General features: G+C 41.2%; 1 protein-coding gene across 1 annotated transcript in view; it reads right to left on the reverse strand.

The window, feature by feature from the left end:
• Positions 1-2,174: 2,174 nt before the first annotated feature.
• LOC111838117 (butyrophilin subfamily 2 member A1-like) overlaps positions 2,175-22,592 on the reverse strand; it is a 39,907-nt gene continuing 19,489 nt past the window's right edge. Inside the window, exon 3 of the mRNA XM_072718499.1 lies at positions 2,175-2,667. Coding sequence (XP_072574600.1) covers positions 2,663-2,667 — 5 coding nt within the window. The 3' untranslated portion in view covers positions 2,175-2,662. The remainder of the gene's footprint in view (positions 2,668-22,592) is intronic.

Here is a 22,592-nt window from a genome sequence, read left to right on the forward strand (position 1 = left end):
TTTGACTAAAATTGATGGCCATACCCTGTATTTTACGTCGCTCCTTCTGAAGCACATTAGGCATTATAAGGCCTATGCGAAATAAAATCTTTTAAAGTCGAAGGACGCCATCATTATCCGGTTAATTGTCTTTCCTCTCGCTGTCGACATTATCATAAAAAATCAACAGACGATGAAATGTGACGCGATGCCATAAAAATAGCACGCCTTCTTCCAGAAGTCGCAAGCGTGCGCATGCGTAGTAGCGGAAGTTACTGTACATTTACGGTAGTGACACCCCTACCTATATCGCTTAATTAAGGCCGTTGCGAAATTCTTCTTCTTCTTGATTATTATAGGTAGCAATGTAAAAACAAATACTGCCATCTATTGTCTCGGAGTATGTTGACGGGTCCCGTACCGATCCATTATCTGGGATCTATTTGTTTTGACTTGCTGTACAGGGTAACCAATCAGATGTTACTCTTGGTTGACGACCTGCAGTGACCCGCCTACTGACTTTGATGGGTCACACTGACAGATAAAATTAATTCATGATGTGGTGAAAGTGCCAAAATTAAATAAATAGTGAAATAATTGTAAATGTCACATGTAATTAATTAATAATGATTTTATTTCTAATGGTAGATATAATTCATGGCACATTTAATTAACGATATTTTTATTTCCCATTTTAAATAATTCATGACACATTTAAGTAATAATTTATCTTTATATTTCCCATTTTAAACAATTCATGACACATTTAATTAATTAATTATTGGTGTATTTATTTATTTAATTTTGGCACTGTTAGCCCTCCATACTGGAGCTCTGCTCTTTGATTTTTTTTGTTTTTTGGATTTGTGTAACAGTTTTTGGTTATTGGTTTCTGATTTTCGCCTCACCCTTCTTCATACTTTCGGTTTTGGTTTGGCTTCGCGTTTGGTTCATTGTTTTAGTTTGCTGGGGTTATAGTAATAAAACTTTCTGAAATTATTCATATTCATCGTTACCAAAGAAACAGGATCAAAGTATGTTAATGACATCACAGTTAAGCCCTGCAATGGACAGGCACCCTGTCATTTTCTAAAATAGACTGTTTGTCATGCTGCACCCTAATCAACACATCCACACCATTTAGTCTCACAAAGTGGAGCAGGAATTCACAATTAAATATTTGTCCATAAGTGTGTAAGTTCAAACTATGTTCCAGCTTGAAAACAGATTTAATATATATGATTTGGATATATTTACACAATATGTCACAAGGGGCTTTTTAACTGTATTACCCAGTCGTACAATGTTATGTACAATTAAGAAAAATACTGTGTTATTACTGCATTATTTCCCAGTGACACTCTCATGGTCTCTGCAGCTCCTAAATGAATATTAATAATAAAATCATAATTACTCATTACACTGCATCAGTCTAATAAAATACCTGTTATGACAGAGATGAAAACTGTGCTAAAGATGAAACCTGAAACAAATATGAATTCATTCAATTAACGCATTTTGTATTTTTAAAACTAAATTTCACCATTTCTATTGTTGCACTGAGCAGATTAAACCTCATGACATTTGCATAAAGATCAGTGTGTAACAGAACCACTGAGGCTTAGTGGAATGAAAATGTGATTTAATCACACAGAACTATGCTGAGATGCATGTTAAAACCAGTCCTTCTAGTGACTCACCCAGTCCTGCTATCCAGGCAGTTGTATTGGCAGAATCAGTATCTAATGGCGCTTTTCCACTGCATAGTACGGCACAGCACGGTTCAGTACAGCTCACCTTGGTTTGGCTCAGTTCGGCCCGGTTTGCGTTTCGACTGCAGTTTAGTGCCGCTTTAGAGTGGGCGGGATTATTCACGTGTCGTTATAGTTGCGCCACCTCTACTGCCGTGACAGTAGACTGTTTGTAAGTCCGATGGTAGCCGTGGGCGCCCAAGAGCTTAGCGACCTCCTGAAAAACTTTTTCATTCCGCGTCGCCCCATCCAGCTCTCGCTGGATCCGCTCCTCGGCTACCAACGAGAGGAACGTCTGCACTTCCTCAATAGACCACGAAACAGCCATTTTTGGTTAAAACAAAATGGTGCGTCCGAACCTTCGCTGGCTGTGCTAAAAATCTAGCGGGTCTGTTGTGTCTCGTGTCACAAGTTCAGTGACGCAGTAATGACGATTTTCTCCGGCCAATCAGTGACCAGTAGAGTTTACACGTCACGTTTTGGTAACGGTTCGGCGCGCTTGGAACCTCGGCTGAGGTGGTACTAAAAAAAGGACCAGGTACCAGGTACTGTTCCCAGTGGAAAACCCCCCAAAAGTGAGCTGAACTGAACCGTGTCGTGCCGTACTATGCAGTGGAAAAGCGCCATAAGTGGACTTCACACCTGAACTCTCCTTTGTCTTCCATCCTGACTTTCCACAGTTTCATTGAGAAGTTTCCTTTGGGAATTTCCACAGTGAAGAATTCAGCTCTTCCAGAGTATCTCTCATCCTGTGACTCTGGTCTGTTCTCTCCATCATCGTACAGAAGCACCAAGATGTCACCATCATCATCTGTCTTTCTCCATTCCACCTGAAGCTCTGTCACATTAACATGGGTGTCCACAGAGCAGCTGAGAGTCACATCCTCTCCAGCATGTGCATAGACAGGCTCATCTGCACCCGTCACCACCAGTCACTCTGGAACAAGAACAGGAAGATTCATACAACCTGGCAACCTGACCTCTGTGTGTTTCCCCCTCCTATTTAAAGGGGAACCTTATACTGTATATTTGGATTTTTTTTTCATTTCTCCATAGTTTTAAAATTTTGACACTTTTGACATGTATGACCCATGAGAAGAATCCAGCACCACACTAAGCTTGGAGGAGTTTTACTTACACAAAAATGTTCTGTGGCCAAAATGAAAAGTGATTGGTTCAGAGAGATAACAGATACATCAGATTGTAGAGGAGGTGGATCCAAGACATCTGAGTGGTTGGTCCCACCTCTAGTTCAGTGGACTCACCTCCTCTACAATCTGAGTGACAATGAGTGACAATCACTGCATAACAAGAAACACAGAGTTCCATCGTGTGTCATTTGGTAATACAAAGCCGATCCCAATTTTTCCCCTCACAAAAGCAGATGGTTCCGGGCTTTGTTTAACTTCACAGAGCAGACACCTTTGCAAAACAGCCCTTCACAGTGTTTTGAATTGTCCTTCAGTTACCTACTGTTAGATTACACACCTAATTTAATGACTGAAAGTGATTCATTTGGATTAATTAGACATAAAAAATTAGTGAGATTAATTCAACTACATTCAGTTCTCAGAACACAAAGTCAATGCATCAACTTAAAAAGAGTGTTTCATTTTAAAAATACTCATTCTATGTGGGTGTAACCACTGTACATAATTCAACTGAGCTCATTCAAAGTAACTTTTTTCAGTGTGGTTGGTTGAAACAAAACTTTGGTCTGGATTTGTACTTTCTGGACCTGAACTTCCCACTTCTGTCTGTAATGTATTACTTTTATGTGTAACTTCCCCGATACTGCGTAGACAGTTAGGCAAATGGGAATTGGCTGCTATTTATTGGCATTGTCTATATACAGAATTGTAGTAATTAGATGTTGAATTCACTGTAAGAAATTAAGGCATCAAAAAAATGTTACATTATAAACAACCTTTGATGGTAATTTGCAGAAAAATTCAGTTAAATGACAGTCACATAATGAGGATTTTGCTACCATATAATGACAGTGGTGGTCTAATGAGTAAGGCTGTGTGCTTGTGATTGGAAGGTTGCTGGTTTCAATCCCCAACCAGCATGTTACTGTTCTCATGCACAGCTTGCTGGCTGCTAAGTAGTGGCTCACCACTGTGTTAAATGCTGAGGACACATTTCATGGAAGTGTGCCAACAATGACAATTATGAACTTCACTAATATTGTTTATTTAGCATTTTTCAGTTAATCTGAATGGGATTCGATGGACAATAAGTGATAATTAGATATAAGCCTTACTGAAAGACTGACCGGTTTATAGAATAATTGTCATGCTAAGTCAGCAGGAATTAACTGGTTGAATTTACTGGTTTAAACTGTAATTTTATACTTTGCACATTTTTATACTGTTAAATTTACACAATGTTGCATAATGATGACTATGTTTTTGGCATATTTTTTACAGAATTATTCTGGCAACCCCAACTGCCAGTTTTTTTTCCAGAAAATAAAATGTTTTTTTACACTGCAACTGTCAGGGTCAGTCCCTGTTGTCTCACTCTGTGTCCCTTCCCCGTTTGGCCAGCAGGTGTTGCTGGTCATCCCGTTCTTTATGTTAGTCTTTGTTCTCCCCTGTTACCTGTCTGGTCATGTGGCTCAATGTGTTGAGCATGTGGTTGTTTGTGTACCCTTTTGTCCTGTGTTTGAATCCCCCCTCCTCTGTTTTTGTATTTTGCTCCCTAGTGTTTCATTTGAGTTTCTTTAGTTCTTGTGTCTGATTTTGTAGTTGGTTTTGGTTTTGTTCCTTGTGCCCCTGCTTGTGTCTTTACCTGTTTAATTCCCTAGTGTTGGTTTCTGTTTCCCTGTGTCCTTGGTTAGTTCTTAGTTTCCCTGTTTTTTAGTTCCTTTGAGTTTATTAGTTTCACCTGTGCCCTGTTTCCCTGGTCTTTGTTAATTAGTCTCACCTGTCCTGTGTTAGTCTCGTTACCCCTTAGTATTTTAGTTCCTGCTTCTGTTCAGTTCCCCAGTGGTTCATTGTTGTGTGGTTGTTCTTCGATGGTTCCTATGTTTGATGGTTTTGGTATTTTCAGTGTTTGATGTGTATTCGGTTTTGTGATTTAGTCTTAGTTTATTCCCTTTAGTTTTTGACCCCTCGTGGTCCTTTTGGTTTTGTGTTTGTAGTGTTTGTAGTGTTTTCTGTTTTATTTAATAAACCTCTTTTTGTTCTTGGAGCCGCCAGTGGGTCGTCCGCCCTTTTTTGTGCACCATGCCTCGCTCTCATGCCCGAGCCGCCCGCATCCATGACAGCAACATGTACAATATTTTTACATATATATATATATATTAGTGCTGTCAAACGATTAAAATTTTTAATCAGATTAATCACAGGGTTGCTGTGGATTAATTTCGATTAATCATGATTAAATATCATTCATTTTTAATCTAAATTAATCGTATTTCATTTTGCATGAGCAAAGAGACTCAAGAAAAAAGGGAATATATATGTACTTAACATGTTTATTGAACATCTTGAACACGAGTTGGATGCATTCCATCTGCCACAGCAGTGCAATACCATGGACCCATATCAAAAAGCAAGATTTTTTTGCTTAGCTGGACAACTTGTCGGATTTAAGGTACCTCAGTTTAAATGGTCTTTATCTTCGTTCACTTATAATTAGCCCGAACTTCCGTAAATCTGACAAATAATCAGACTAATCATGAAATACAATTCTAGCCCGGTTAATTGCCATTGTTAGCAATATCACTTGATAACACATTACGCGTGGTGCTTTACGTATAAAACTCCATAGCAACACGTCCACAGATAAGTTGGACGGTATAGTGTGTGCGACCGATTTAATGAGCCACAAATGAGAAGTAGTTGCTAAACAGTATAAAACTACAACTTTCCCTTCTGTTGATAAAAGGCGCAGCCATCTTGGATTCTGAACTCAGGATCCTCTGTGCTGCTCCGAGATCTCAGAGAAATGGGAGCGCGCATGCCGTCATTTCCAGCTTCAAAACTGCGGAATCCGACTCGGAATACGAGTTCCCAGGGCAAATGGAACGCACCAAAACTGCCCGAAATGGGTTGACAGAGACATTTCAGGGATTTTGAGACATTTTGCGCTGCAGATGGGTTAATTGTGTTAAATAATTTTAATCAGATTAATCATGATGATGGATTAATCTGCGTTAACCCGTTAATTTTGACAGCCTTACTTAAAACTACTGGTTATTTCTAATGGGATATATATTTTTCTAAAGAAAAGAATAAAGGAGTGATTTTTGTTATAATATCAATAAATTTGTAATATTTTTGCTCAATTAAGCAAGCCATCTTGGATTCTGAACTCGGGATCCTCTGTGCTGCTCCAAGATCTCTGAGAAACGGGAGCGCGCATGCTGTCACTTCCGGCTTCAAAACTCTGGAATCCGACTAGGAATACGAGTTCCCAGGGCAAATGGAATGCACCAAAACTGCCCGAAATGGGTTGACAGAGACATTTCAGTGATTTTGAGTCATTTTGCGCTGCAGATGGGTTAATTGCATTAAAACATTTTAATCAGATTAATCATGATGATGGATTAATCTGCGTTAATCCGTTAATTTTGATAGCCCTAATATATATATATATATATATACACACACACACACACACACACACGCTCCTCTACTTACGAAGTTTCAGACATACGAACGCAGAGGACTGTAAGTCCAAATTGTGTTCACTTGGCTCCCGTTTCCTGTCCGCAACATCAATTTATTTTTTTCTGCGCTTCAGTTCTGCCTAGTACGACTTCTGGCCGCTACTCCCGCCGCGCAGCAGCATAGCGTGCGTACTCCCGGCATCCTAGTTCTTTGTACTTGCGTATACCCTTAAAATCATGTTGAGTAACAACTTACGAACGTATCTCGTTCGTGAGTAGAGGAGCGCCTGTGTGTATATATATATATATGTGAATCTTCATCATTGAGGCGATGCGATTTGCATCTCGATACGCTATCAACAATACAATACATTAACGATTAATATAAAACAACCACCGATACGATATGATTCGATTCTCCCACTTACCACGATGCAGTGCGATACAACACGGTTTGATTGAACACAGTGCGATACGATGCGAAAAGTGGCACAGATAGTTCATTTTCATTCTTTATTTCTACTGTTTGCTTTACAATTAACAGGTACAATGCGACAATTCCCCAAACTCAAGGCAGTGGTGGCCCTTCATAGGTGCTGAATGCAATTCAAATTTGTACAGACTGCTGTACAGATGAACAGATTACTTGTTATTTCTAGAGAGTGCTTCACACTTTGAACAGGAGCAACAACTAAAGAGTTGAGCCCTAAACTGCAGATCTTCTATAAGCTGTTACAAAAACACAAAAAACACAGGTACACATTACACCTTTCTCCAAATGCAAAATGATGAACTACTCAAATTAACAACAGTCCCTGTCTCATAATTAGTATTAAACCCAAGTGGTGTAGTTTCATGTTTTTTAAGGAATATCAACTGATCCACATGGTCAGGATGAAGGAGACTGCGCTGAGCAGTAACAATATCACCCGCAGTACTAAAAGCCCGTTCAGAGGAAACACTCATTGTTGGTACATGTATACATAAAAAGCTCTTAGCCAAGGCGAAAATCTGAGGTAGATCGATTTGCTTTTTCCACCACTGCAGCACTTCACCACCCAGACCTAAAGACTCCCTCTCTATATATTTTAAGATTTCATCCTTAGCTCTCTCCCTTATGGTCTTCTTTGGTGCTGCTGTCGTGGTGAGGAAATCCCCCAAAAAAATGTTTTTTCAAGGCTGTCTTCTTTTCAGGAGGGGCATCATCTACTGAGCAGAAAAAATGAGATGTGGGGGCTATCAGTTGTGTTAAAAAAAAAAAAAGCCGTTAACGCAACAAAAACTGACACACAGTGCTAAATAGTAACATATGTATCATAACTTCTGGCACTGTTCCTATCAAAACACACCTATCTCTTCCTCTATGTGGGGGCTCCTGCCATCTTCTGCTTTAGCTGCCTTTCCCTCACTCAGTGTGCCACTGTCCCCTGCCTGATAATCCGTATAACCATTGTTAGATTTCCTTCAATTAAAATGAATGCACAATTTGAGTGTGATACATGGAAATTTAAATACCTAATAGGAGAGAGAGAGAGATAATCATAAGCAGCATATATTACCTTTTCATTCATCTTCAATGTTTCTGTTACTATTTTGATGAAGATGAGGTCTCTGGTGTCAACATCATCCTCAAAAGTCAGGTCTTTAAAGCGGGGGTCGAGGGCTTACCACAATTGAGGTCTGTGAGCTGTGAGTTCCGGTCAGAAAAGTCCAATCTAAATGTCTTCTTCATCTCAGTAATGTCCACTCGTTATCGATGTGGTGTGCCATGACGGTGACATACTGGTCTGTGGCACGAGATGTCCAGCCATCAACACTAATAGCCACTATCTTAGCATTGCTGAAAGAGTCGAGTATTTCTCGTCTCATTTTCTCATATAACGCATGGATGTGCTTGTCAGTAAATACCTTCCTATCGGGTATCTGATACCTTGGCTCTTGGACTTGAAGTAGAATCTTCTGTTATGCTATATGGCTGAAGGTCTTTGCAAATAAAAAACGAGATGGCTTTGGTTATTGCTGTAGAACGGGCAGAATTATTCGCTAGTGGGGCATGAAAAAGAACTGAGATACTCTGCTTATCAGTAATTCTGTTAGCAGTATCACTGGTGCTAGTGAGAGCTGGATCCAAAGGGCAGGGGAAACTCTTGGTCACCTTCACTGCATGCTGCCGCTTCAGGTGAGAACCTAGATTTGTTGTGCTCCCCGTGTATTTAATTGCAGCATGACAAAGTTTACAGACTGCATTTGATCAGTCAAGCTTTCCATCATGTTTAAAAAACCTGAAACGTCGCCAAACAATACACTTGTAAGAAACCAGCGAGTGTATTTCTCTCTCCTCCATGCTCACCACCACTCACTCTGACCCAAAGCCCTCTCGTGAGAGTTGGATGCGCGGGTTTTATCTGAGCAGAAACCCGCGCATCCAGCTTTCACGAGATAAGATGACCAAATGGGTAAATGGCAGCCCACTGACCTAGAAAGCACACATATCAGTGTGGCGCAAAAGATAAAAAATTTAAATTAAAAAATGCGGCGAGGCTGAGAAGCTAGCAAATGTGTAATTGCGCTTATAGCCACAAATCAGTTTTTACAGATGTAGAGATTTTAAACACGATACATCTCAAGTTCGTTCAGATTTTTAACCGATACGCACTTTTCCCATCGATGCAACCGCATCGTTTATGTTCAGCTTCCCAAGCCTAATGTGTGTGTGTGTGTGTGTATATACACTCACCTAAAGGATTATTAGGAACACCATACTAATACGGTGTTTGACCCCCTTTCGCCTTCAGAACTGCCTTAATTCTACGTGGCATTGATTCAACAAGGTGCTGAAAACATTCTTTAGAAATGTTGGCCCATATTGATAGGATAGCATCTTGCAGTTGATGGAGATTTGTGGGATGCACATCCAGGGCACAAAGCTCCCGTTCCACCACATCCCAAAGATGCTCTACTGGGTTGAGATCTGGGGCCTCATGTATAACGACGTGCGTAGAATTCACACTAAAACATGGCGTACGGACAAAACTAGGAATGTGCGTAAGCAAGAAAAAATCCAGATGCATAAAACTGTGCGTACGCACAGATCTACGCACATTCCCTTTATAAATCCGAATGAGTGTGATATTTTACGTACGTGAACGAGCCCACAGCCACCCCCCCGACCCGCCCATAATTATGTATATTTGCATATGTAAATCTATATAAACGTCCGCTTTGTTCTATGTTGTTCTTAAGCAACAATGGATAAACCACGAGGGAAAAAGAAGTATTTCAGCGAGTGCGAAGTGGAGGTCATGTTAACAGAAATCGAGAAAAGAAAAGTGATATTATTTGGTGGTATAAGTGGCATCAGCAATAAACGAAAGTTTACGGAGTGGCACAGCGTGGCGGAGTCAGTTTAAAGTGTTGGTTCCGAAATTCGCACGGTGGCCGAAATTAAAAAGAAGTGGTAGGACATTAAAATCGACGGCGGGAAAAACGAGCGGCCGCTCACCTTAAGAGTCTTAACAGCACAGGCGGAGGTAGCGGAATTCCCGGTCTCATACCCTTTGACCAACTAGTTGCTGCGATGATTGGGGACACACTTTTATCAGGTGAGGGGGACGCCGATGTCATCGCGGGTGATTTTTTCTCGTACCATACTTGTTTGAATTAATTGCATGTTTATGAATAACGCGTAGGGCGCAGATGCGGTGTTACTTTCGTTTATTCTGTTTGTTTATTCTTAGAGACAACAGTACAAGAGGTGCCCCCAATACATTAATAGAGTACATTAATAGAGTGAAAGTGCTTTCATTTACATAAGCAAATTCGTTCACTGAAGGTTATAGCAATGTGCGCACAGTCGATAGCTTCGACTACGTTGGGAAAACCGGACATCGCTGCAAATTGCGCTTTAATATTTGCCTGTTCAACCACAGTGTAAGGAAATTTTATATATCTGGGTGACAAGCGAATTATGCCGTCCCATACAGCCGGCATGGCGCGACTCAGAATTGACTGAGAAATACCCGATCGGTCCGCAAGTTCTCGCTGAAAAGCACCTGTGGCTAAGAACCCGCGAGTGGACAGAACTTGTAAAGGAACAGGTAGCCTATAGCATAATTCCTCATCGTCTGCTTTTGTAATACTGTAATGTTTAGCACACAGCTCCAAAAGGATTGCTCTTGGAAATCTTAATCGACTTAGAAGCCAGTCATCATCATCATTATAAGCTATGTCTTCCAATAACGCAGGAGCTGCCATGGTAGTTGTAATAGTTCAGTCATTTTCTGCACTGTTTTATTGTTACAAATTGATAAAAAAAATCAGCTGCCGTACATTTGTAAACAACATACAATTAATGTCGGTGTATTTGATAAAGTCCGCGTCATGATTGTGAGTCTGACACAGTGAAACTGCAGTAGCACTCTTTTGCCAGTAGGTGCCTCCATTTTGCCAAATCGAGCAGAAACTTTTGTGTACGCCTTGTCTGGGGTTGCCGTGAGAAAGTTTAGTTTTTATACGTCTCGACCTGAGCGTGGAAAAGGGCGTGCACAACATTTTTGTGCGTAAGCACCGTTTATACATGAGGCCCCTAGTGACTGTGGGGGCCATTTTAGTACAGTGAACTCATTGTCATGTTCAAGAAACCAATTTGAAATTATTCGAGCTTTGTGACATGGTGCATTTTCCTGCTGGAAGTAGCCATCAGAGGATGGGTACATGGTGGTCATAAAGGGATGGACATGGTCAGAAACCATGCTCAGGTAGGCCGTGGCATTTAAACGATGCCCAATTGGCACTAAGGGGCCTAAAGTGTGCCAAGAAAACATCCCCCACACCATTACACCACCACCACCAGCCTGCACAGTGGTAACAAGGCATGATGGATCCATGTTCTCATTCTGTTTACGCCAAATTCTGACTACCATTTGAATGTCTCAACAGAAATCGAGACTCATCAGACCAGGCAACATTTTTCCAGTCTTCAACTGTCCAATTTTGGTGAGCTCATGCAAATTGTAGCCTCTTTTTCCTATTTGTAGAAGAGATGAGTGGTACCCGGTGGGGTCTTCTGCTGTTGTAGCCCATCCGCCTCAAGGTTGTGCGTGTTGTGGCTTCACAAATGCTTTGCTGCATACCTCGGTTGTAACAAGTGGTTATTTCAGTCAAAGTTGCTCTTCTATCAGCTTGAATCAGTCGGCCCTTTCTCCTCTGACCTCTAGCATCAACAAGGCATTTTCGCCCACAGGACTGCCGCATACTGGATGTTTTTCCCTTTGCACACCATTCTTTGTAAACCCTAGCAATGGTTGTGCATGAAAATCCCAGTAACTGAGCAGATTGTGAAATACTCAGACCGGCCCGTCTGGCACCAACAACCATGCCACGCTCAAAATTGCTTAAATCACCTTTCTTTCCCATTCTGACATTCAGTTTGGAGTTCAGGAGATTGTCTTGACCAGGACCACACCCCTAAATGCATTGAAGCAACTGCCATGTGATTGGTTGATTAGATAATTGCATTAATGAGAAATTTAACAGGTGTTCCTAATAATCCTTTAGGTGAGTGTATATATATATATATATATATATATATATATATATATATTATTGTTATGTCATGATCCGAGCTGTGTAGTTATCCTAAAGTTAGGAGAGTTTATTCAAGATTTTGGAAGTTAGGAAGCTTGTGTAATACACAGTTCTTGTACTAGGTTAGGATAGGAACAATAACTTAGGAACTGTTCATCTGTAATGGCTTTTTCCTAAATTAGGTTCTAACCCGAGTTACCCTGACCTAATACAGATGAATGGCAAGAAGTTTTCTATACCCTCTAAATCGCTGATGATATGCCTCTGGGACTAGCTCATAGGCCTGCAAAATCGCTCCTTTCGCCACCCATATTCAAGGCCACCTTCCACCGACAATGCAGCACACACCACTTGAGCTTTGCTGGTAGGCCTGCACTACAACGTCAATGACCACATCTCGTTTGGCCAACCTAAAGATAAAGCTATCCTTTCAAAAGCTGTAAAATAAGCATCTACCTCGGATTCGCAGAATTGAGGTAGCAAGGAAATAACTTTTGTAATATCACAATCAGCTTTAGGGGAAAGAGGATGAAAAAAAGTTTTACCGGCACCTGGGACCCCCGAGTGAGCAGACTCGGGTTGGCGAAGGCAGACCTCTTTGTCGGCCTCAATCTCTAGCCTTCGCATTTCCAGGCAGAACTCGCAGTCTTGCTGCTGCACTCGTTCCCTGGATTATGCCTCAATACATGCTAATAAAAAAAAAACCTCCTCAAACACAAACTTCTCATAAACAGCCGATTTAATAATCATCTTTTTATTAGATCTCAATACTGCGACTCCGAAATGCACTGCCAACAGCAACAGGTCATCCTTCCTGCACCTGTCTAGCGAAGTAAAGGTAGGATTCTCCAAAAAACCCTTAACCGTGAACTGTGCCATTATCTGTAATGATTTTGATGTTTTTGTTTCCTTTTCCCAATACAACAAAATCAATACCGACAAACCCCTCCAATCACTACCAAACGAAGGCAACGCCACACACCCTAACACACTAATGAAATAAACAAATGCACAAGAATAATGCGAAAGTGTTTTCTTATATATCCTGGATGAGCCCCCATTTGTTACGTCTAGGTGTTGACTTGCCACGGGACAGCCATTGATAGTGGTGAATAATGACAAAAATACCCAAACGGATTCTTACGGTTCTTTATCTCAAAAGTGTGTGCCCTGTAGGTTCCACAGGAACAGGACAAGCGGGATTGCACAATGAGGTAAACAGGAAAGGTGCAGGTTGGGCTTAAGATGACACCAAAGAAAAGAACAGAACAAAACAACCCTATTACTTTGTTTTATAATTTAATCTATCCCTTTGATTGAAAACAAAAAAATAAATAAAATCCAACTATCTGCTCTATGGCTGTATAACAAAAACCTACAGGAGGTGGTGTCCACCTCTAATCTAGTGTGTCTAATGTCAACAAGTTCTGCGTACTGCATAATGTAACTGTATGAGAAACAAACAGGAATAAAATGGAGAAAATAGTATATACAGTAACTTAACCACAGACCGCGAATGAGTAAATCAAACGGTAATGAAAAAAAACCTAATATGAATCTATGCTGACCCAACCTGACCAAAATAAACAGGGTAAGCTGTATATATCTGGGGCCCATACTATGAAGCGGGGTTACTGGCTTATCGGGGTAACTTGTTGGATTTAAGGTACAGTACTACAGTTTAAATGGACTTCATATTCGTTCACTTACATTTCGCCCAGACTACCTTAAATCCGACAAGTTACACTGATAAGCCAGTAACCCCGCTTCGTAGTACAGGCCACAGATGAGCTACAACCAGTAGATGAAAAAGAAGCACAACAACAACAACAAACAAACAAACACTCAACGACCCAGAGAGAATCTAGTGAGACACACAGCAGCCAGGTTTTTTAAAGCCTCGGTGGCGGGAATTCTGGGAGCGGCCGGGCATTCAATCAACCACGCTAGCAGGTAGGCGGGACAGGCAGCTGTGTTATCAAGCTGGAGGTCGGATGTCAGAATGCTAGCTCATTGGCTGGCAAAGTCCATCTTGAATCTACATAGAGCAGTAAAGGAGGAAGCAGAAAAAACAAAACCTGACGCGCCACTGCACATAACAGTTACCAAATAGCTAAGTGCTGGGGAGCATCAAACTCACTGATACTGAACAAACTCATTAGGGAGGCTGAGTCTGCTGTCGGCTCCAAGCTTGTCAGTGTGGGGGAGGGGGACAGGGGCAGAATACTGGCGAAGCTGCGGGCAGTTATGGGCAATGCCTCTCACCCCCCCATAAAACACTACAGAAACTCATGAGTAGCTTCACCAACCGACTCATTCAAACCTGCTGCATTAAGGAACAATACAGGAAATCATTCCTGCCCAGTGCTACTGTATTAGACTCTGTAACTCAACTGCCCATGACACACCTGTGGTGACCAAACTGGACTAGTTATGTCTACTGGCTGTACCTTGCAACTCAGATTCCTGCATATCCTAATTGCATCTTTGCACCTTGTCTATTGTAGTATCCCATTTCAGTAATTTACTGTATCCTATTTTATTTTAATCTCATTTTATTCTTTTATCGTATTGTATTGTCTTTCAATTTAATTGTTTAATTTAAATATACCTGCCTGCCATGACAACTTAATTTCCCTCTGGGAATTAATAAAGTTATCTATCCATCCATCCATCCATCTATCTGTCTAAGGCAGGATCTGCAGGTTAGTAAGTTTCTGTAATGCAACCCTTGGACGGAACAGACAAAACGCAGTTATAAATGACAATTCAATCAAGTACGCAAGATTGATCTTTTGTGACTTTGTTTTCAATGCAACCAATTAGATGTTAGGTATTATTTTGAGCCCGCCCACTGAGTTTGATGGGTGACATTGATAGATCATTTTAATGGTTGCTGGTATCATTTAATTAATTTAAACAAGTATTTAAATATTCATTTTAACGATTATTTACATAATCATTTAAAGCCAATTTAAATACTTAATCATTTACATGACAATTTAAATCAGGCCTATAATTCAATAACCATTTTAATGACATGCTGTTAAATAATCACATAAATGACATATTTATTTATAGAATATTGTCACAAAACACCCTCCATGCCGACTAGCAGACTTTTCCAGACCTGTGAGCAAAGACGAGGCTGAAGTTGGCTCCTCATTCGCAACTCCTTATTGGGGTTTTCCGGTCCACCTTAAATGCTGCGCAGCCGAATGCAATGGCGCGATTGCGCCTGTAGGGGACCTCATTTAGCGAGACTTACCTTCAGAACTTCATTTGGCTTTCGATTTGTATTACAGTTTTTTCTGATTGCTTAAACCCTAACTGTGATTCTTATAGCACAATTTATAAAACTATTAATACTTATAGCAAAACCACTCACTGAGTTTGCAAAACTAAAAGCACAAACACTGCTTTGCACTCAGTTTGCAATTTTGTAACACACACTTTGCAAAACTGTAGGCACAACTCACTGCTTACACTCAATTACCAAATTTCCAACACACTCCTAGCAAAATTATACACATGTATGGCTATCATTAACACTATTTTGCCAACTGTCTGGCACACTTTCACATGTGAAAACTGTTTTAGAGAATTAGTTCACTTTGCAATCAGCCTAAGCACTATACAGTAAATAAGCCACAGGTAAGCTGTCTATGTGGAGTACAATGGAAGGAGCAGTAAGAGTGAGAAGAGTGAGAATCAGAGGAGGCTGAGGAGGCCGAGGGAGAGGAGTTCTTCTCTGCCTGGCGCTGGAAAGTGTACGACCGTCATCCTCATCAACAGGTAGCCCTTTTACAGGCAATGGAGGAGGCATGTGGAGATATTGACCAGGCATCATGTCAGGCCTGGATACGGCATTCAAGGAGATATTTCCCCCGGTGCCTTGGACTGGAGGATATCGCATGCGATGTGGACGAAATTTTGTGGCCGGACCCAGAAAGACGACATGATGTAGGCTGATTGTCTTTTTTTTCCTTTTTTTTTGTGAAATTACTATTTTGTGTTCTGACTTTGTCTTGGTTTTGATGAGTGTGAATAAACACCAATACTTGAAGTTTGGATCCTTGTATGTTTACATGACACTATGACAAAAGTATGACCTCAAATTGACATCTGTACACAGAGAAAGCAAAAGTCAGATGTGTTTTGTATTCATACCATCAGTGTGTAGTTGTCGCATTGTGTGCTTAGTAGATGATGGCTTGTGTGTACTGTTTGATACGAAAACACCATTTTTACAAAGGTGTGAAGAGTTCATCTAGCTGTGTTCGCTTTTGCAAGAGAACTACAATGTTTTGATAATTGGGTGAAAGGTTTTCTTATTTGTGTGTAGAGTTTTGCAAAAATAGCCAATAGTTACAAAAAATGTGCTTAAGCAATCAGAAAAAACTGTAACTGAACACGATTCGGCTGACTTGCTACCACTTTGAAGAAAGTACATATCTGGGCAGTTTCAATAATAGTACAGTATGTGTATGTTTTATCAGAAAATGAGACAAACACAAACGTTGTTCCACTCCCAATCAGGCCTGGACCCAGACTGCTCAGGTTGGATTAGGTAAGCAATTAGAAATTTTGGCTGGGCAACATTTCACACAATGGACTATACTACAGTGCAGTAGGGGCTTATGACCAGAGAAATAGGTGGGGTACATAGATATTTTCATAATTTATGTTTGGACTATTTATGAACTTCTACCATATGCTCTCATGGTCTTATCTACTGGCATATTAGAGGCAAAGTTGGAACTCAAACTCATGAACTGGTATAAGAACATAAGAGCAGAACATGTAACATGAACAGTAATATAGTGGAAGGAAGCTCCTTAAAGAGAAAAAGCATTAAAAGATAATTAGGGGCAGTGTGTGGCTCAGTGGGCTAAGTCTGTGTGTCTGTAATCAGAAGGTCCCTGTTTCAAACTGGTTCAGCACATCTGCGGGTCCTTGAACAAGACCCTTAACCCCCAGCTCCCTGGGCACCCCAACAGGTGGCTGCCCTTCGCAGACAGCTTACTAAGAGCAAGTTGAGGGAGGCGTAAAGATAATTTCCCCACGGGGATCAATAAAGTATCAATTATGATTAACGAACTGCCTTTGCAAACAAAGGTGAAGCGACCTGCACTGTGCTGGTGTGAAGCAGAGCATGTGAGCGGAGCGGAGCGTGAGCGAGGAGCGGAGCGGGCGGAATTTGGTCAGAGCGCGGAGCGGGTTTTCTAATTAAGGCTGGAGCGGTGGCTTTGTCTCGCTCCAATTTCGCTCCGATACCGCTCACACTACAATTCTGAGGCGTGCCCAAATCTACCCAGAATTCATCTGTACAATTATCAAGACTGTTACACAAATTGGCCGAGATGGAATTCGCAAAGTATTTCACAAAGGAAACTGATAAATCATACAAGTGTACTATTCTTATCAAACGTATAGATGACAAGAATGTACAGCAAGAACAACAATGTGGTGAAACTGTTTCAGTGAGTAAAGATTCACTTTGGAATCACTTTTCTCAGAAACATGAGTGTGCTACGCGAACAAGCGGAAGCCAGAGCAAAACGCGTGCAAGTTTTATATGGTTGTAGCATATCAAGTCTATAAAGTAAATTAAAGTAAAAAAGCCTATTAAGTAAATATTGGTAATCAAATAAATTTGTTTTGTCATTCAAAGTAGGTCTAATAAGATTTTTTTTTAATTTCACGTAACGTAAAATATTATTTTAGAGACGTGCTGCATCAACAGAAAAAAATTGAGGAATTTAAAACGTGTCTGTATATTCTTTAGGCTATTAAACCCACTGATTCCTTTATTTTTAAGTCTATTTTTGTGTGGAATGCCATTGCCAAACCTGTCCGTTGTTGCCTATAAGTTGCTTAAAAATAAATATTTTCTATTCTGAATGGCAATGTTGCCGTTGCTCATATTTCTTTATGACATAAGGCTTCGGTTTAAGGTGACATTTGTTAGGCATGCAGATTATTTGTTCCTCTTTTAAATTGGAGCGAGCGTGGAGCGATTTGACTGGAGCGGGAGGACATTTTAGTGGAGCGAGGAGCGGTGTTGAGCGGAGCGGCTTATGCTACGTTCACACTGCGAGCGGCGAGAGCGTCAAAGCGACCGGAAGTCATTCATTCTCTATGGGAGGGAGCGTCGGGAGGCGTCGAGGAGCGGCGCGGCGCGGCGCGGTGCATCGCGATCTGGGCGGCGGGAGCGTCAGACAGAAGTTGAATCCCAGGCCCAATCCCAAACTATACCCTCGACACTCCGCCTTCATTTCGAGTCACACTCCCGCCGAGTCACCCTCACAACACGCCATATGCACTTAAACTGAAGGAAACTGTCACAGGAAAGATTTGAGACAGACTTGCCCTCGCAGCGCCTTTTTGCAGTCTTCTTTACCGGAAAGAGGAAATGCATTACGTAGTGATTTAACGAAATGGATCCATCAAGAAGCTGTATTGTATTTTCTTTAATGACATATCAGTTATTTTAAAAAAGCACAAAGTTTATCTAATGCGAGAAGACGACGGCTACGTCGTCTTATTGCACTGAGCAATTTTAAGCATGTACACATGTCATATTGACGATTGTACAATTTCTACCATGCGTGTAAACTTAATTAGTTTACACGCATAAAACATTACGCATTACTTCTGTACCAAATACCAGATCCAGATCAGTAGAGGAAAAAACAGGCAAATATGAAACATAAATTGTTATTGCTGGTGTGATGTTGATCGAGTTTGCGTACGAATGTTTCTTCGCGTGGTTTCTAGTTTGAAAAGTACACAAAATCTCTCGTAATCGGATCACGATAAAATCAATCTGTACTGACCACCTATAAATAACTGCTTTCCTAATTTTTTTTCTGCAGCGATGAATTATAACATGTAACATAGACTTTCTATATGTATTTCCCAGTGCTGTTAGAATCCAATTATTAAATTATCGCGCTGTTCTGTTTCCTGTGCGCTAGGAATTGTGGGATATGGAAGTGGTAGTGGAATCGCGCGAGCCACCATCGTTGCTGACTCGCTAAAGGAGGGCATAATCGACCACTCCCCCTTAGCCCTTACTGCTTTGAGACACACTTCAACATGGCGACGGGTCTCGGGAACGCGCAAACGAAGGCGGAGTGGTGAGGCGGAGTGTGTAGGGACCAGTTTGGGATTGGGCCCCAGTCAACTTTATGGTAATGAGTTGTGACGCGGATGGGCGGCAACCAATGGGAATGTAGAGATGCTCCGCTAAAGAGAGCGCCGCAGAACATAAGCGTGTAAACTTTTGTTCCGACACAACCGTTCCTAGGCACAATGGAGGAGAGACTTAGCCTATTATTGCTGTGGCTGGGTACCCAGTTATATATGATGTGTCTGTTTGCATACAGGGACATAAAAAAAAAAAAAATGAGGCATGGACCAGAGTGTCCGAAACAATCGGCGTTTCAGGTGAGATGGTGAAGTGCATAATATATTTTTTTGATCAATTTAGGCGCCATAGCAGAGAAAACAGTGCAAATTGTTGGTAATGTTATACCTATTTATAGCATTAGTGTTTGTCAAAACATAATTATGTGTTTTAGTAGAACTGTCGTGATACATTTTAAGTACTATTTATGTTAACTAAAGAAACATAAAGCACAAGTAACTACTTGGCGATCATCCATTGAGAGAAGGTAAATTTGAAAAGAAGCGCTACAATATTTATAGGTAACATTTTCCCTTCAGAACGCTTGATTTTACGCGGGAATGCAAATAACTGGCTCACAACAATATTTATTTGTCAAATTATGTCCTATCAGGAGTCGGCGCAAAGATATAAGCTACACGTTTGTTTGTTTTGCGGCCCTTTTAAAAAGTTCTCAGAGCCTGGCATTCTGAGCGGCCTTGTCTCCGCCCACTCTATGACGTCAGAGAGCGTCTCCGGCGTTGGCTAGCGTCGCGTTCAGGGCGGCGGGAGCGACGGCTGGCGTTTTTGACGCTCGCGGTGTGAACGTAGCATTAGTGCGAATTAGAGCGGAGGAGCGGGCGGAGCCAACAGCCTCGTGAGCGAGGAGCGGAAATTCTCACCGCTCCGCTCGGCTCACATGCTCTGGTGTGAAGTGGGCAGGGAAGGTGTAACATTACTGCCTGAACTGCCTGCAGTAGCTGCCCTCTTGGTTCGAAGGCACTGGTCCTGAAGCTTGGTTATTCAAGCTAAGAGCAGCTGTAACTGAACTGCTGTTAACGAGCTTTGATTTGGGAACCAAAAACTGTTGCATGTTGTTTATGGTTGTGTGTGACTAATTTAAGTGAACTATTGCAAATAATCTATTTATAGGTAACTTTATCTATACTGAGTGCTGACAGGGTTGTCAACTCACGCATCTAGTGTGACGCGCTTTCAGGTTCTCACGCAAGAAGTCTTACGGCAAATCTATATTATTCCATTATAAACCTAATATTATCAATATCAAACCTTTGCGGTATAGTTCCGAAACTGTGGATAGTAGCGAACACTATAAATTACTTGTTTTTCGTGCACTTAAATACCTATGATGAGGTTTAATTTATAAATTACACTAAGATCGCAGTTACCAAATCAGCAGATATGGGGGTTCCACTGTACTATTCTAGTGAGCTTCCTAGCAAAGCTAGATAGCTAGCTAGCTAGCTTACTATCTAAGAGTGAACTAAACCCCTGATAGCAAAGATCCTTATTCAACGTGACATTACAGCAAACTACAGCAACAACCCACTAAACATTGGATGTCGGATAGACGTGCAGATCATGTCTATATTGGGTCCGTCAGTCCATGACTAATTCTGGATATCTATACAACGTCCAAAATAGGTCCACAATTTGAACGTCCATCCATGACCCAACTTGTACGTCAATATGACATTCAACATTTCAACGTAATTTTTTTGGACGTCATGTGGACGACTATGACAGGTGCAGGAAATATAGTTTTATTTACAAATATCAACGTTGTTGTTATCAACATAATAAATGTGAATACAGATTATTTATAAACAAACATGATTTATTATGTTTTAGCCTATTGATTTATTCAGTACGGGGTTTTTTTGTTCCTGTTTTTTTTAACTGGTTTATTTATTTAAATGAATCAACTTATTTGTTTATGCATATATGTATTTATCCATATACTTGATTATTTATTAGGAAATGCAATTTGTGGGAAATTATAGAGTTCCGAAAATAATTTCATGATAGCCGATATCCACCCTAAAAAGTGACGCCATGACAGTCAAGGACCAACCAAAGGATTCAAGCAGTCAACGCCACTCTGATTGGCTGAAACAACAAGCCAGACATTTTGGCGCGATTCAAGGCAATGCTAACGGCCGCACACTACCTACTGTAAATCAATCCCTAAGGTGAGTCCACACATCGTTTTATTGTAAACTGAAGGTAAGTTTGGTGAGCCTATATAGTAAATTCTATGTCCATTTGTACGTATAGTGTTAGTTAGTTTAGCGTTATTATCTTAAATTCCCAAAGTTAACATGTCTTATTCAATTCAATTCAATTTTATTTATATAGCGCATTATCACAACATTACATTGTCTCAATGCGCTTTACATTTCTGCCTCGTAAGGACCCCCAATTGAGTAAGCCAAAGGCAACGGTGGCAAGGAAAAACTCCCTAAGAGGAAGAAACCTTGGGAGGAACCAGACCCAAAGGGGGAGCCCATCCTCCAGGGGCCGGCAGATGAGTCAAACAAACAAGATGAAATGACTAAGCTAATACAGACAAGATGAAATGACTAAGCTAATACAGGGGTTGAAATATATGTCTCAATGCAGCGGCCGACCGGTGCAGGCACGTGGTGCTTGATGCACGATGACAGGATTAATAGACACACAGCCGCAGGATGGATGGCGAGGCATCGTGTTGAGCCAAGGGCAGGCAGGTTGGAGGGTAGTTGCCGGAGGTGGAGGTAGTTGTCTTGCAGGCCGCAGAGGCATAAACTCTTCAACGACATTGTGCTCCATGGAGCACACCCCAGAATGGGTGAGGGAGGAAGTAAGAATAATTGTGTATTAGCCAGAGTTGAGGAAACCAGAGGCAGTGCAAGCAAAATGATCGAGTGCAATATTCGTCTAGGCTCCGGCAGATCTGAGTATAGCAGCATGAGAAAGAGGGAGAGACAGGCGGGAACACAGGCATGGGGACTCCCTGAACATCAGCACTCTAGTGTAAAGCTAGAGTGACAGCACTGATGCCTCAGTTTATCCAAAGCCAATGACACCGATCCCCACCCAGCTCATCACCTCATACTGTTAGTCTGACTGGGAGTGAGGGACTAGCTGGAACCAGAACTAGGTTTCCTATACGCTAAGCTATACAAGTGCGTTTTTAATCTAGACTTGAAAAGCGAGAGTGTGCCTGAATCCCGCACATCCGCCGGGAGACCATTCCACAGCTGCGGAGCTCTGTAAGAGAATGCTCTGCAGCCTGCCGTAGCCCTGTCTACTTTAGGAACTAATAGATATCCTGCTCCTTGTGAACGAAGCAGGCGAGAAGGGTTGTAAGGGACCAGAAGATCATTGAGATATTGTGGTGCAAGGCCATTCAGAGTTTTGTAAGTCAATAGTAATAATTTGTAGTCAATCCTAAACTTGACCGGTAGCCAGTGCAGGGAAG

This window comes from Paramormyrops kingsleyae, chromosome 12 (assembly GCF_048594095.1).
Source record: "Paramormyrops kingsleyae isolate MSU_618 chromosome 12, PKINGS_0.4, whole genome shotgun sequence".
In the NCBI taxonomy this organism is placed as follows: domain Eukaryota; kingdom Metazoa; phylum Chordata; class Actinopteri; order Osteoglossiformes; family Mormyridae; genus Paramormyrops; species Paramormyrops kingsleyae.